Here is a 17,313-nt window from a genome sequence, read left to right as displayed (position 1 = left end):
GGTGACAAGGGGTGTGTGTGTGGGGGGGTGTAGGTGTGGGTGTGGGTGTGGGTGTGTGTACAAGGGTGCATTTACCTGAGGAAGACAAAGGGATATCTAAGGCTTTCTAAGCGACCTTATGGTCTCCTGCCAGAAGCAGGGGGAAAGGCAAGGCCTAGCCTGAACACCCCCAGAGTTGTCATCTGCCTACCATCTCTTTAGCTATCCTAAGAAAAGGATGCCTCCTTATTACTCTTTATGCCATTTTACTTTATGCCATTTTTACTTTACTTTTATTACTCTTTATGTCTCCTCCATGCCATGGGCATTACTCTTGTGGGCAGTTCCCTTCCCTGTGGAGGAAAGGGAAAAGAAATCCTTTTGAGATATCCTCTAAAAATTCTTTCTGTTTGCCTGGCATCGGTTCAGTAGTTTGGGATGTACTAGGTCTGAGGTACCCAGTTATTCTAAGCCTTGATTAGTCTGTAATGTCAGGGTCTCTCCTAAGCCCCCTATGCTTATTCAGATAAGCATATCAAGTGCCATTGACAGACCTGAAGATGAGCTGCTCCCTGAAGCTTCCTTCTCTTCTCCTTTCTTTCCCCAGATGAGAATGCCAATCTCGGCACAGTGATGCGGTATGAAGAGATCGGTGAGTGAGATGGGGAAGGAAGGAGGGTTTCGGGAGGTTGAACCTAGAAACAGCTCAAACGTAGGCTGAGTGGGGAGGCCCAATGGCCAATATTTAATCCCAGAAGTCAGTTGTTTCTTCAGTCAGTGAGTCTGTCACTGAACATTTAGTAATAGCTTACTATGTGCCAGGCACTGTGCTAAGTGCTGAGGATACAAAGAAAGGTAAAAGATAGTCCTTCATCACAATCTAATGAGGGAGATAACATGCAAACAACAATGTACACAACAATAACGTGGAAATGATCAAAAGAAGGAAGGTGCTAAAATTAAGAGAGGCTGTGAAAAGCTTCCTATGAAAGGTGGGATTTTATCTGGGACTTAAAGGAAGGGGCGGGGAGCCAGGAGGTAGAGATGAGAAGAGAATGCATTCCAGCATGGCAGATATCCCCCCTTTCCTTTATGGTTTTGATTTTGAGGCAGCTAGATGGCTCAGTGGATAGAGTGCTGGGTCTGGAGTCAGGAAAACCTGAGTTCAAATTTGGCCTCAGACACTTACTAGCTGTGTGATCTTGGACAAGTCACTTAACCCTGTTTGCCTTAAGCCACTGGAGAAAGGAAATAGCAAACCATTTCAGTATCTTTGCCAAGAAAGCCCCATAGACTTGGTGTGCTATGGTCGATGGAGTCACAAAGAGTCGTACATCACTGAGCAACAAAAACACAGAGGGAGTTGAGGCAAGAGAGATGGGGCAGAGCTGTGTTTGCAGCAACAACACATTCAGAAAAGTTATTTTTTTCTCCAGAGCCAATGGACACCTTTCTTTCCCAAGGTCACATTCCCAAGTTATCTCCCCAAAGCAACACCCCAGAGCCCTGGAGCCATACCAGATCCCAAGATGTGATGAAGTACCCATATTAATAGACAATTTTCACTTCAGCGTCTCTCCCTTAGGTATGAGAACTGAAAGTACGGTTTCAGTGTGAGTACAAAATGAACTTCCCTACCTCCAGGGGCTTTGGAAAGAATGCAAATGAACCTAGGAAAACATATCCTCCACATTCTGCATCAAAAGTAGCAATATTTAAAGTAAGGATGATGGGGGACCTGGAACTATCCTCCCACCTTTGGATAAACTTGTCTGTTAAGTACATGGGAACTGAAAAGCCATCCCACATCCTCATTTTTCCAACTGAAAGGATGCACCAATGCCCCCTGCTCCCCTGATACACACATTTAAACAGTTCCTTCTAAGTAGTGATCAAGGCCCCAACTCCCACTCCCCATCCCCCACCACAAGTATCATTTGCTTTTGTAAAACAAGTTCACATTGGAGAGGAAGCATGCTTTGTAGCCTTGGACAAAGCACTTCATTCTCTCTGTGCCTCAGTTTGACCATCTATGGAATGAAGGGGTTGGATCATATCTCTAAGGCCTCTTCCAGCCTGAACTTTCTGCGATTTTGTGCTGGGTTGGGATCAGGGATCAGATCCATTTTAAAGAGGCCATTCCACGTCTCGTCTCAGAAGCAATCTGATTACTGCTTTTGCAGTAATGACTATTTTCTTTCTCCAGCCTGAGTCAGACACAATAAACAAGGGCTCATTTGTTGCTGGCCTTTCTACTTTTTCCTCTTCTTTGGTCAATCAATCAACAAGCATTTGTCAACTGCCATCTGTATGCCAGGCACTGCGCTAGATATTGGGGATACAAATACAGGAGTAGTAGCTAGTCCCTGCCCTCTAGGAGCATACTGTCTAATAGATGAGCTTCTTACATTCTTGGCTCTCTAACCACAGCCTCCCACCCTCCATGGTCCTTTAGGACACTTAGAAGGTGTAAGAGTGGATGGAAGACAAGAGGATAAGATAGAAAAAGCTGGACACAAACATTTCTCTTTGCCAATTTCCTGCTCATCAGAGCCCCTTACTGAAGAAATGGTCCCTTCCTAGAATTTCCCCCAGAATTCAGAGCACTGTACAGAGAAGGCCTTGTTCTTCTTTGCACTAAAGGCAAGTTTGCAAGTAGATTGCACAAGAGAGCAGTCCTACTGCCCTCCATGCTGGGCAGCTGCAGCACTCGAAAAACTAGATGACTTGACCAAGGTGTGTTAGTGGTGAAGCTGGGCAGTGAAATCTACCATTCCTGGCTTTCCCAGAGCATGCCATCTTTTAATTTACTACTCAGTCCTCTCCTTTAGTTGAGATTCAGTCAGGAGATATATGCCTAGGAGAGAAATACAGTTAACAAAAGCTATCTACCTAGACCCAGGTATTTCTTACTTCAAGGTTAATTCCTTATCTCTTACATAGAAAGTGTGTGTTAATTGCTCATTCATTCATTCATTCATGAAAGGGGAAACTGGAATTATCAGTCGAGGGACTGAGCCTTTTTGGGAGGGAAGTGTCAAGGGAGAAAATGCACTATATAGAGCAAGGCCATCTCCAGTGGTCCTAATCTATATCTTGCCCCTGGACTCAAATGCACAGCCCTCCCTCACTTAAATCCAATTCACTTTTAAGTCATGGCATCATCTTCCTTATGTCATGGTCCTCTTCCAGAATGAAGGACAAACAACAACAACCTAGCACTATACAGAACCATAGATTTTAGACCTAAAAGAGCCCTTAGGAATCATTTAGTTCCAACAACCCTTTCATTTTACTTCAAAAGAAGAAACAATGACCCTAACAGGGAAAGTGATTTCCCAAAGTCACATAGCTACTCCTGGTAGAGCTGGAAGAGCTCCACCCCTGTCCTGCCCAGTCTCACCCTTCTATCTTCAGACTGTCCAATAAGAAAATAGAAAAAGGAGCCTTGCTTCCTTAAAGCCATTATGTTGATGCTTCCATCCCAGTATTTGCCTTTTTTTTCCATACTGCATGAAAAGGCAAAAGTTGTTTATAATCTTCTCTCAATTAGCATCTGTGGCCCCAGTTTCATTGTACCTCTCCAGAGGATTGCTCGCCTCGGGCTACCCCAGACCACACCTTTGTCTCTTTAGCTGGAAGGCTTCCCAATCATTATTCTATTGGATGGAACCACTGCTGCCCTCCAGTGACCACAAGTGGTATTGTGCACAGATAGCTGGTGCTCTGCTAAGCTTTTATTTTCCCTGAAAAAGCCAACACAACACTGTTTTAGCATTCAGGAGAGATTGGAAACTCTCACTTTTATTTTCTGTTCTCCTTTAAAATCTCTCACATCATGCCAGGGTGAGAGAGTGAGTCACTGGCTTGGTACAGGAGAGAGAATAATATTAATGGGTAGAGAGGAAGCCAGGGAGAGTGATTTCCCTGGGGAGGCTTCCAAATTTAGCTTTTAGAATCAGACCTCCTGAAGAGTTCTGCAGGTAGTTAACCCTGCATGTCTGAATGGGGCAAAAAAGCATTCTGAGGTCTGCAGAAAGAAGCCAACTGGGCCCCACCTGAGACGTCAAACTCAGATTTTCTTCCCTTGGCTTAGAGCAGGGCTATGGCAGCTGTCTAGGGGAAAGACTTTTACTGGTGCTCCCTCTTACTCAGACAGTCTGAAATGAGCAACCTCAGACATCTCCTGAGACTACCAATGGAGGCCTCCATCATTACACGCTCCCAACTGAATTCCAAAATGGGGGACCAGACAAGGCAATTAACATGTTGCAGTGGGACCCAGTCTGTCCCGAGTTCTAGTCCCAATTCTACCACTTAATAGCTATGTAACGTCGGGGAAGTCACAGGATTAGACTTGACCTCTAAGTACCAGGTCAATTCTACTAACCTAGGTTCCAACCCCCGAAGTAGGTTGAGAACTTTGAGGATGGAATTTTAGCTCTCAAAGGAATTTTAGGTCTCAAAGGGACTTTAGAAACAATCTAGTCAAAACACTTAAATTTGGCACAGAGGATAGAGCACTGGGCCTGGAATCAAGAAGACCTGAGTTCAAATCTGGTCTCAGACATTTACTAACTGTGTGACTCTGGGCAAGTCACTTATTAAACTGCTCTCAAACTCATTTTCCCTATCTAGAAAATGGGAAGAATAACAGCTCCTGCCATACTGCAGAGGTTGAAGAATATTGGCTCTGATGTTAGTCAGATTTATGTTAAAATCCCAGATCTGATTCCTGACTTCCTGTGCGACCTTTGGCAGATCATATCACCTTCTTGAAGCCTCAGTTTCCTCATCTGTAAAAGTAGGAAGTGAGACTAGGTGACCTTTGAAGTGCTTCCCAGCTCTAAAGCTATAATCCTCCAGTCCTAGGGTTAAAGGAGAAAGTGTAAATGAAATGCCTTGAAAACCAAGTGAAGAATGGATTTGAGTTGTTAGTATTATTGTTTTTCTCTGGGGTGCATCCACTCATGTGGGGCCATCTCTACAAAGGTTCCCTTGACTCCAGAGTTCCAGGGCTAGCCAGAGGGGCCGGCCTGGGGGTGGAGGAGGAAAGGGGATTGAATGCATCCTCAGAGGAAGTCGCCCCGAGTTGAATGGATTCCTGTGTTTCCCCGGGCTCTCTGTTCCCTTTCCAAACTCTTGTTTCCTCTCCCCAGAACTCCGCATCTTGCTGCTCTGCGGCAGTGACCTGCTGGAATCCTTCTGCATCCCTGGGCTCTGGAATGAGGCTGATGTGAGTAAGAGGCTGCCGCCCCAGCTGGAGGGGGGTCCACAGGCAGAGAGGGGGGCTCTTCCTCTTTCCCTCCCCTCCCCCTCCTCCCTGTGTGCTTCACTTGAGTTGCTCTCACCTTCCCTGACCTTTCCTTTGACACCATGTTCCCAGGACCTTGGACCCACCGTTCACACGGAAGAGAAAAGTCACCGCCCCAGCTTCCTCTCCTGTTTGATTTGTACACATCCTCCTCCTTCTCTGTTTCCTCATCTGACAAGTGAGGGGGTTGGTTGTGATGACCTCGGAGGTCCCTGACAACTCTAAATCTACAATCCTGTGATCCTCCTCCTCACTCGCACTACCCTAGGGGTCCTGGGAAAATCATGATCTGCCTTGGAAACTTCTCATTTGAAGCTTCCAGAACAAAAACAACCCCATGCAAACCAGAGAGGTCCAAAGCCCCCACACCAGGGCACAACTTTCTTCTCTTCCCTCCTCTTCTGTTCTTTAATAATGATAATAGCTTTTATGTAACACTTTGAGGCTTGCAAAGCACTGAACATATATTATCTTATTTGATCTTCACAACAGTCCTGGGAGGGAAGTACTATTATTATCCCCATTTTACAGAAGAGGAAATTCAGGCAGATGGATGTTAAGTGACTTGCCCAGGGTCACACAGCTAGTAAGTCTCTGAGATGGATTTGAACTCCAGTCTTTCTTATTCCAAGTCCAGAAAGCTATCCACTAGGCCACCTAATGATCTAAGTTTAATTCCATTTCTTTACCTCATCATTCCCACACCCCAGGAGAGCACCCCACCCCCTAGGGAGATCCCTTTTGAAAAGGGCTGCCTATCACCCTAGTATATACCTTTGCATGGGAGGGGAAAGGGAAGGATAGAAAAGGAATAGCCAACACAGAGTAAGTGGGACTTTTCTGCTTTGTACTTGGGGAAATTCAAATGAGATCATATTTGTAAATGAGATAATATTTGTAAAGTGCTTAGCACATTGCCTGGCACACTGTAGGTGCTTAATAAGTGCTTGTTCCTGTCTCCACTGGGGTCAACTCTGCCTATTTTAATTAAGTAAGAAGGTTCAGCTCCCTTCCCCCACCAGAAAATGTTTTTGCCAGACCCAGCCTGACAGTACTAATGTATTTAGATATTCATTCTGCAAGTCTTTGTTATACTTACAGTAGATGCTGTAAGACAGAGGAGTCAAGCATGGTCCAATGTAATTTTATTAGTTAATACACAGCCTGATAAGATGGGATCCTTATGGATGATTTAATTGCCCATTTAGTGGTCCATTTCTATTTGAGTTTGATACCATTTTTGTTGTCTAGGGGTGCTGGGAAGCCCCAAATGCAAGAACAAAGGGCACAGGTTCTGCCTCGAAAGAATTCAACCACCCGAGCCTTCTTTCAGTCATAGACAAGGTTTATTTTGTCACCAATAGAAGCCGGCAGGATTTTAAGAATCTGTGGTATTTGTGACACCAATACAGAAGGGCTAGATTTTAAGAATCTGAGCAATTTAATGGGGGCAAGATGGGTGTTTTTATACAGAAAGACTGTGGGAAGATCTGGATGTGATCTAGAAGTGGAAAGTAGCCTGGGATGGGCCGGGTACAGACAATGAGAGCCACAATGAAAGTGCAGTTAAAAGGATTATTGACTAGGAAAGGCCAGGTGCCTCAGGCAAATGCCAGAGATCTGGGTTTAGGGTCTGGGTTGTGTGGGAAATGTTTCAGGAGCTTTTAGGGGTCCAGGTACCATCCACATAACCACTACTGTAGGAGATTTTGATTGTAAATTCCTTGAGGGCAAGTAGTATCTTTTAAAATCTTTTTATCCCTAGTTTTATGTACTGGGGCTGGGAATCCTTGGGTCCAGTTCATTAAACTGGGCATACATACCAAGATGAAAAATAACACTGGAAGGAGAAAGGGTAGAACTTATGTCATCAAAGACATTTTCATTTTTTAGACTGGATAGGTGTTTTCAATGGCATGGGGAGCTCCTGATAAGGAAACTTTCTTAGCCAACACAGATCAATGCCCATTCTTATACTTAAAGTCTTAGAGATTATGACTTTCCCAGGGTTATACAGCCAGTATATGTCTGAAGAGGGAACCCAGATCTTCTTGTCATGGAGGCCAACTCTTTATCCACTAGTTCTGCCTCTTGAATTAAAGCAATACAGGATTGAAAAAAAATTAAAACTGACAGATAGCCCTGACTCCTCTGTTGGTATCCTTGTGATGTCAATAGAACATGAGGAAGGTCCCCAGCACTTTGAGGAGACTAGAGTCAAACAGGATGGACAAACATGAAACCTACATCATCGGAGAAAATAAGCTCCCAAATCCATTGGAATATGGGACCATGCCCAACATTTGCCTGAGTACCTTGCACATATCAGATCCTTAAATGTTGGCTGGACTAACTGAATCGATACAAAGAAGTAGAAGACATAATCTTTGCCCTCAGGGGGCTCACAGTCTAGACAAACAAAGAATGCTGAACTAATAATATAGTATTATGCAGCTTGTGCCAACACAATTAGTGCTCAAGGAATTCCTGGGGATAAGAGGGGACTGTGGGTGGAATTGAGAAGAGAAGGCTATGATTTGAGAGGAAGATTAAGGACAAGGAACTTTTAATGTCTGGTTCCAGTTTCAATGGAAACATTTCAAGTCAGGAATCTGTCCTCATTAGGTGGAGGTGGGGAAGCCCAGCCCTGAAGAAATTACCTGTTTGGGTTCTCCACTGTACCCCTCTCCACCCGACACCCCTAAACAATGTTTTTATTAAAAGAAAAAACATTTAACTCCCCTTCCCCCTTTAGTTCTGGGTTTAGTATTTTAATTAACTGTCCCTCCTTCCACCAGCTTCAAAGGATCCTTCGAAGGTAAAAAGTAATGTTTGCCAAGTTCTCCAAGAGTGATTGGAGGGGGCTGCAGCTGTCATCCCGGCCTCCTTGCTCTGGGGCATCTATGGGGGAATAATAAAAATAATAACTGATATTTATGCAGCTTTGGAAAGCTGTCTCAAAGTGGAAAAGGCTGCCTTGGGAGAGAATTTCCTCTCCCTTGAAAACTTCATTTGAAGCCATAGATGAGTATAGAATTCAACCGAAAGTCACTGGTCAACATACTGAAAAGGCTTCTAGTAATCATTCTAATCAGTTATTCTGGCTAAACTTTTTAAATTATGCCAATGTTATACACACCTCAGCAACCTTCTTTTAACAGAATTGAGAACCCCTATCGGCAGCTAAGTGACTCAGTGGATAGAATGCTGGGCCTGAAGTTAGGAACTCATCTTCCTGAATTCAAATCTGGCTTCAGACACTTACTAGCTGTGTGACCCTGGGCAAGTCACTTCACCTTGTTTGCCTCAGTTTCCTCAGCTGTAAAATGAGCTGAAGAAACCACTCAAGTATCTTTGCCAAGAAAATCCTAAGTGGGGCCACAAAGAATCTGATACAACTGAAATAACAAAACAACAATAACAACAATAGGTATGAAAAAATAGAATTTCAAGGCTCAGATTCTGAAACTTTTTTTTTGATTTGCCAAGTTGTCTGATTCATGCAATTTCTAGTGAAAAAAACTTTTCAGTTGGCTCGTTCTTTATCTCAACCATCTTCTGTATCTTCCACATCAGTCAGTAAAAGTTTATTCACCAGGCTCTAACCTTCTCTTAATCTTTGGGGAAAACCAGCAGCTGAAGAAGTGAGACTGCCTTTCCTTCAGGCCTTCATGTGGTCTGAACACGCCACAACCCCGCACCCTTCCCCCTCCCTTGAGCAGATGAATCCTTCAGATACTAATTAGAGCTCTTTAAGTGACCTCTCCTAACTCCCTAGAGTTATGCTTCTCTGTCTTTATACTGGACTCCCAACCCCAAAGGAATATGGACTTCTTAAGAACGGGAAATGTTTTGGCTTTGTTTTCATATTGCCAGTACCTAATAAATGCCTTCCACACTGCTCTTCAACGATTTGGTGGACCTGTGATCTTCTTCTACATGAGTACAAAATAAATCCAGCATCCATCGTCCCCCCAAAACTGTTCTCTCTCCCTCCTCAAATGCCTACCTTCCCTCAGAGATCAGATCAAGTGCAATAGTCTACATAAGGCCTTATTTGATTGCCTCAACAGCTAGCATCCCCTACCATAAAGCACCTTGTATATACTGTGTGTACATGTATGTATATGTATGCTCACATGTATGTATTTATGTATATATGTGCATCTTATTTGCCCCCTATAGAATGTAAACTACTCGAAGGCAAGGAGTTTTCATTTTTGTCTTTGTATGCCAAGTACTTAGCACAGGGCCTGGCACATAGTAGGCACTTAATAAATGGTGACCAGTTCATTCATTGGGCAGTCCTTGTTGCAGATTACAGCACAGCTCTGCCTTATCATCCTATACATCATCCTATATGGCTCTTGTCCACGTCCTGCCAAGAAGATAACAGTCCTTTGTTGTTGTTCAGTTGTATCAGTCATGTCTGACTCTGTGACCCCATTTGGGGTTTTCTTGGCAAAGATATTGGAGTGGTCTGCCATTTCCTTCTCCAACCCATTTTACAGATGAGGAAACTGAGGCAAACAGGGTTAAGTGACTTGCCTAGGGTCATATAGCTACTAAGTGTTCGAGACCAGATTTGAACTTAGGAAGATGAGTCTTTGTGACTTCAGGCCCAGCACTTTATCCGATGAGTCACCTAGCTGCCCTAATAACAGTCTTCTTGAAGTCAATTAAAACTATTTTTTAAAAATAGGAATTGTATGAATCATACAGCTTGATAAATCAGGCACAGTTTCAAAATCTGAGCCCTAAAATTCCAGGGGGGTTTTATATCCCTGGTGTGTGTTGGGGGAGTGGGAGGGGTCTCTCTGTTCTGTTAACAATATTCCACAGATGGTCCACTCAGCCTGCTTTGGGAGGGGGTTGGGGATCTCCCTCTGAGTGCTTTCCCAACTGAGACTACCTTCGTCTGCTTTGTTGATAGCTTGTATGTATCCGGTTGTTTACCTATTGTCTTAACCATTAGAATGAGAGGTTCTGCAGGGAGGGGGACATTTTTTGCCTTTGTCTCCTCATTGCTAAGTGCTATGCCTCCCTTGTAGTAAACCCTTAAAACAGTAGACTGATTGACTGAAACTGTTTGTTATGTCTTGCTGTTCCTGCTCAGCTCACCTGTTCTTCCAATTCCATCTCTTAGAGGGTACCTCCTATGACTCTTCTGGTGTGTAATTCTTCATCAGTAATATGTGGGAGCCTATTTATATCCATCTTACATCTCTCCATTTTTCTTTGGCTGACTTAGATACCAGCTATATGCCATCAGCAGAAGAATATATTTTTTTAAATGGGCTTTTTTTTTTTTTCAGGCAGAATATTGAGGTCAGTAAGAGACCTACATACTTTCCTAAATGCAACCCTGCCTCCCCCCAACTCCTCCTTGAAAACAGTTCTTGGCCAAGTTCGTTGTCCCTCTGATGTTTCTGTCCGGGACTGATGGACTAGTACTATGGGCTGTCCATCCAAACATAAATTGCTTTCTGGACAAATGTCATTCTGCCTGGTTTTCCTTGTGTGGAGAGTGAAGCTGAATTCTTTTGCATGGCTATGGATCTCATTTGGGAGGCTCCACAATGTTCATTGAAACTTACTTCTGTGAACATTTAGTGAGAACAGGGCCTGGGACTGGTGCTATGGTTTCATCAGTATAGGGAACTCTCAGGTAAGGCATTTCTCTAAACATGTGCAGGTTGGTAGCTTCTTTGCAGCTCAGTCTTGGACAGTTTTGCCTGGGGCACTGAGAGGCTAAGTGGCTTAGAGCCAGTATATATCAGAGGAGGAACTTGAACCCAGGTCTTCACAGCCAGCTCTCTATCTGCCATGCCACATGACTGGCTCACTTATGAAGCACCTTCTATATCCAAAGCACTGTGCTAGGTGCAGGTAATACAAAGACAAACATTGGCCCTGTCTTCAGATGCTTATATTCTATCTGAGAAATGCAACAGCTGTAAAATAAGAATGCCCAAGGGAAAGAGCACTATAAACGGGGAGGGAATTGGGGGACAGAGGTTCTGGAGAGAAGGACCAGGGAAGGAATGGCCCTAAAACTGATCAAATGAGATAACATATGGGGTATTGGTCTAATGTATAAGCTTTAATAGCTCAAAACTGAACTAAAACTTTTGCGACATGCAGTATGTAAAGTGCTTTGCAGACCTTAAAGTGCTACATAAATGTTAGCTAGGATTATTATCCTTGAAGAAGAGGATTCTGGGAGGTGAGAAGAAGAGGGCACGGGGTACTCACATAAAGGCTTACTTGAGTGCACATAGGCAGAAACTGGAGTACCATGTTTAAGAAAGGGTTCATAGCATGGTTTGATGAGAATGTAGAGTTTGTGAATGGGAATTGTACAAAATAAGGCTGGAAAGGTAGGTAAGAGCCAAAGTATTGCCTTAATTGTTGGGCAAAGAATTTGTATTTTATTCTAGAGGCAATGCAGAACCCATGAAGGTTTCAAGGGACATGGTCACTTAAGCAGATGATTTTGGTAGCTTTGTGGAGGAGAGACTGAAGAGGGGGAGAGACTGGAAACAGAGAGACCAATTAGGAGACAATTATAGCAGTCAACAAAAGAGATACTAAGGGTCTGAAGGAGGCTGGTGGCGATGGGAGTGCAGAGAAGGATGGATTTGAGGGATGTTGTAGAAATAGCATTGATAAGGCTTAGTAACTGGGGGATGAAAACGAGCAAAGAGTCCAATATGATTCCGATTATCATCAATCTGGGTGACAGGAAAGATAGTATTAGTCCAACAAAAATAGAGAAGTTTGGAGAAATGGCAGGAATAGGGAAGAAGATAATTCCATTTTGGACATGTTGAGTTTGAGATAACCAGAGGAAATCTAGGAAGAACTATCCAGAAAAGGACTGGAGTTTAGGAGAAAGATTAGGACTGGATATATAAATTTGAGAATAATATGCATGGTAAAAATATGTTGGAGACTGTTCTCCACTGGAATATACTTCAAGAGTGTAGGGTCACCTCCACACTGAAATGAAGGACCACCGTGCGACCAGAGTGGAGATTACATATATCAGGCGTCTAACAAATATGTGTTCATCACTTTGGACACATTTCATAGAGAGCGTACCTAAGAAGGAAGGAAATGAGCATTTATTAATACTTAGTATGTGCCAGGCACTGTGCTCAATGCTTTACAAATATTATCCCATTTGATCTCTTCCAACAACATTGAGAGTTGGTGGTATTATCTCTATTTTACAGTTGATGAAACTGAAGAAGATAGAGGTTAAGTGACTTGCCCAGGATCACATAGCAAGGAAGTGTTTGAGGCCAGATTTGAACTCAGATCTTTCTGACTCCAGTACAACCAGGTGGCACAATAAATAAAGTGCCAGGCCTAGAGTCAGGAAGACTCATCTCCCTGAGTTCAAATCTAGCCTCAAATACTTACTAGCTGTGTGACCCTGGGCAAGTCACTTAACCCTATTAATCTGTTTCCTCATTTGCAAAATGAACTGGAGAAGGAAATGAAAAACCATTCCAGCATCCTTGCCAAGAAAACCCCAAATGGTGTCATGAAGAGCTGGAGATGACTGAAAAATGACTAAAGAACAACAACTTTCTGACTCCAGACCCAGAACTCTATCCACTGAGCTACCTAGGTGCCTTTGAGATTATCTAGTTATCTGAGGCCTCCTAGAAGTTTCTAATTCAAGGCATCTACTTCTCCCTTCACCTGCAATGAGGGTTTCTCCCATTTTCACAGCTGCCTTCTGGTGAGCTTATCAAGTGAAGACAGGGCCTATGCTAGGAAAAAGGAGAGGCAGCAGAAATGTAACGAGGTCATTAGAGAGCACTGGCCATTATCACCCACTGCCCCCAAGAGAATGCATGCAAATCCAAACCCTTGCCCTAGATATCAGAAAACTCACAAACTCTAGATGACTGGGGGCTTATTGGAAACAGAGGAAGAGTAGCTTCTTGGAAACTCTCCAAGGTCCTGTCTCCTGCAGGCCTCCCACATCCTCTCCGAGGTCCTCTGAAGCAGAGTGGGGAGAGAAGCTACTAGTCCAAACAGGTCTGGGGAGAAGCAGCAGCCTCTCCACCCTTCTATAATGAATGGGTAAAGTGGAGAGTGGGGTGGCCTGCCCTGAACCCAGACTGAGAACAAGACGAGGCAGAGTCTTCTCAATAATAAAAATACCACGTCTTGCTTCAGCCCAGCAACAAGCAGTCCACTGAATCTCTGGGGCTCTGGCTCGGGTTCCCTGAAAGGCTCCTACCTTACACAAACATAATTATAGGTTTACAGACCTAGAGCTGGAAGGGGGGACCTCAGAAGTCATCTAGTTCAGCGAGGGAGGAGGGGGGCAACATGGCAGAATGTTTAGAGAGTGGGCCTTAGAGTCAGGACAGTCTGGGTTCAAATCCTGATGGTCACATACTGACTATGTGACTCCCTTAACCTCTTAGTACTCAAAGCCAGAGGTGTCAAACCCAAGGCCCTTGCTGCTTACTCTCAGGTACAGCAGATTAAAATGCAATTAGGAAATATTTAACTAAATAAATGAAAACACAATAGAACATAGATAATGTTAACATGTGGTTTTCTAAATCAATATGCGTGGCATGGTTAAGTGGCCTCCTTTCTGATTAAGTTTGACACCTCTGTTCTAGGCATCTCTCTAAGACCCTAAGTTTTGAGACAGGTGCCAGTCTGTATTGGTAGAGGTAGTTCCTCACCAGGAATTCCCTACCCTGATTAAATCACAGATCTGGTTCTTTTAAAAGTAGCTATATAATTATTAACACATAGATGGATAGATAATTTGGTTATATAGATAATCTAGATAGGTATTCTGGATAGATAGACAGACAGACAGACAGATAAATAAATAGACTCATGGGAGAAGATCCAATAAGCAAGGGATTAGGGAAGCATGTCATCAAAGTATAATACAGAACTCAGAAAGAGTGGATAGAAGTTTGGGAAACAGTTCACATGCCTCACCTAGAGGCATAGCAGTGAAGGGGAACATCAATTAGCTGGACATCTGCTGGACCTCTTTCTTGGCCAGAAAATAAAGCCATAACAATTTCTTGCCTTGAAATTTCAACCTTGAAAAGATAGAGGAAAAAAAAGAAATTTACATGATAATTTTGTTGTACATTTGAAAGGAATAGCAAGTTGTACATAGTAGATTTGCAGTTTCATGTGCAATAAGTTTTTTTTATTGTATTACATGATGGAAGTGCTTGTTTTATTCCATAAATGAAAAATAAAATTTTAAAAAATCAAAGAACTATATTCCAACTTTCAATTAAAAAAAAGATGGAGAAAAGAATGAGGGGAATTACTGCTCTGAACCTGATTCCTACCAAAAAGGAAGAGCTGGATGTAGAAGTAGAAATGATAGGAACCTTGCAAGGAAAGGACCCACTCCCTCGTAGAATTCACATAGAAAAGGAGAGGAATGTCAGGCCTAGTCTGGCATGCATATGAAATTGGGAAGAGCCTTTTTCATAGGAGTCGGAGATAGGTAGGACTCGATGGCTGTGTTTGTCTAAATTCACTTCTTCCAATCACCTCTGGGAGTGAATAGAGCTCAAGACCTGGAGGCAGGAAGGCTTAAGTTCAAATCTGGCCTCAGACACTTACTAGCTGTGTGATCCTGGACATCAGTTTCCTCATCTGTAAAATGAGCCGGAGAAGGACATGTCAAACCACTCCAGTACCACTACCAAGAAACACCAAAAGGGATCACAATGAGTTGGGCTTGATTCAATAGCAACATAGCTCTGAGGAGACAATACAGTACACGATATGTTTATGTAATGTTTTTTAACCAATAATTTTGTGCGTGATTATCTGGTAGGTGGAATTTTCACCCCAGATGGGGAAAATGAAGGCCAGAGAAGTAAAACAATTTAAGGCGTAGATCAGAAATTAATTTAGAATGGGAAGGAACATTAGAGCTCATTAAGTACATTTTTACAAGTGATGGAACTGGGACAGTGAGATGGCCCTGGAATCAGGAGGACCTGAGTTTAATTCTGCTTCAGACACTTACTAACTGTGTGACCCTGGGCAACTCACTTAATCCCACAATTGACTCCAGAAAAAAAAATGATGTCACTGAGGCCCAGAGAGAGAAAATGACTTGTCCAGCACATCCAAAGTTACAATCAAGGGACAGTCTGGGACTGGACTATAGGTTTTCTATTTCTCCCTCCTCTCCTGACCTCCTTTACACCAAATCAACAAATGACCTCATTCTAGAATCACTTAATATGTCAGCCCCATTTCTTTATCCATCAGTCAATTAATAAGCATTTATTAACCACTGATCATGTGTCAGTCACTGTAGAAGCACTGGAGATAGAAAGAAAGGCAAAAGCAATTTCTGCCCTCAATTTCTGCCCCCATTCTGATGGGGGAGAACACATGTTAAGAACTAGGTAAGATGAAGTATGCACAGAGTAGGTAGAGGGTAATCTCACAGGGAGAGGCACTAGTAGCTGGGTGGACCGGGGACAGCCTCCTTGGGCTGAGTCTTGAAGGAAGTCAGGAAGCTAAGAGATTGGAGGGGAGGGCAGAGCATCCTGGTCATGGGGTTTGCTCTTTGCTATTTGAGGTCTAGCCTAAAATCAGGGCCTGGCAGACATTAACCAGGAATTACAGAAGACGGGGCTCCCTGACTGAACAGAATGGTGAAGTCCAAAAGCTTTGTCATTGAATTAAGTCCCAGCCCAATTCAACAAGGTATAGGACAATGTCTTATAAGACTCTAGTGATCATGAATCCTGTGACAGAGTAAGATGTGATCCCCAGAATCACAGAGTTGGGTGGGATCTTAGAGGTCCTCTAGTCCAACCCATATCTTCTTTATAGCAAACTGGACAAGTGGTCATCCCCCCTTTGTGGGAAGACCTCCAAAGAGAAAGAAGCCCTTACATCCTAAGGTGACCCATTATACTCTTGGGCAATTCTAATGGCTAAGAAAATTTTCCTTACATTAAGCTTAAATTTGTTCGAGTTTCAATCATTCTCCTAGTTCTGCCTTTTTGGGGGGGGGGGGCAAGAAGCATAAATCTAATCTCTGTTCCAAGTATTTGAAGAGAGATATCGCTGAATCTTCTCTCCTCTAGGCTAAACATTCTTAGTTTCTCCTTGAATATGCCAAGAATCCAAGGCCCTTTCGCCACCCTGGATTCTCTGCTTCAGACATTGTTTGACATAATAATAATGCTTCCTAAACATTGGTGGCCAGAGTGGATCACAACATTCCAGATGCAGGGAAGGGAAGGAGGGAGCACACATTTACTAAGTGCCTACTATGTGCCAGGCACTGTGCTAAGTGCTTTACAACTATAATCTTAGTCTTCCCAAGGCACAGCACAGTGGGACTGTTGCTGTCTTATTCCTGGAAGCCACGCATCTCGATCCAGACTAACTTTGCATTAACTTTCTTGGCTGCTATATCATGTTATTGATTCTCGTTGAGTTTGTATTACCCCATATGTTCCCCCTAGATCTTTTTCAGACGAACTGCTACTTACCATTCCTCCCACAGTTGATATTTTTGGATCCAAGCGTCATATTTTGCATTTTCCCTATTCTATTTCATCTTATTCAATTACATCCAATGCTCTGGCCTAAATAGCAGTCACCTAAAGCTCTCTATAATCTGATTGCATCCTGCCTCTCTGACCTGACTTTACACTAGTCTCCCATCCCATGACAGGCTAAGAGCTGCCCCATTGAGAGAAGATAATATCTAGAGGCAGTGAGACATAGTAGATAGAACTCCTCAGACTCCTACCATTTGGGTGGCCCTGGGTCATTCACTTAACCTCTCTAGTCTTCAGGATGTTCATCTATAAAATGGTCTCAATAACATCTGTAGTGCTCCACTGAGTTGTCATGAGGTTCAAATAAGATAATGTATGAAAAGTGCTTTGAAATCTATAGCATTATATACATATCCATTATTATTATTACTACCACTACTACTATTCTTGCATCTTTAGCTAAGTCAGAAC

At 43.2% G+C, this 17,313-nt stretch overlaps 1 protein-coding gene across 2 annotated transcripts in view; it reads left to right on the top strand.

Moving 5' to 3' along the window:
• The window catches only part of NMNAT2 (nicotinamide nucleotide adenylyltransferase 2), a 191,817-nt gene that overhangs the window by 158,705 nt on the left and 15,799 nt on the right, over positions 1-17,313 (top strand). For both annotated transcript variants that reach the window (XM_027868532.1, XM_027868533.1), the window contains 2 exons: positions 587-631; positions 5,139-5,215. In XM_027868532.1, the coding sequence (XP_027724333.1) occupies positions 587-631; positions 5,139-5,215 (122 nt within the window). The remainder of the gene's footprint in view (positions 1-586; positions 632-5,138; positions 5,216-17,313) is intronic.

This window comes from Vombatus ursinus, unplaced genomic scaffold (genome assembly GCF_900497805.2).
Source record: "Vombatus ursinus unplaced genomic scaffold, bare-nosed wombat genome assembly UNPS02014789.1, whole genome shotgun sequence".
In the NCBI taxonomy this organism is placed as follows: domain Eukaryota; kingdom Metazoa; phylum Chordata; class Mammalia; order Diprotodontia; family Vombatidae; genus Vombatus; species Vombatus ursinus.
Note: the sequence above shows the minus strand (reverse complement) of the source record. Positions and strands in the feature narration are given on the sequence as shown.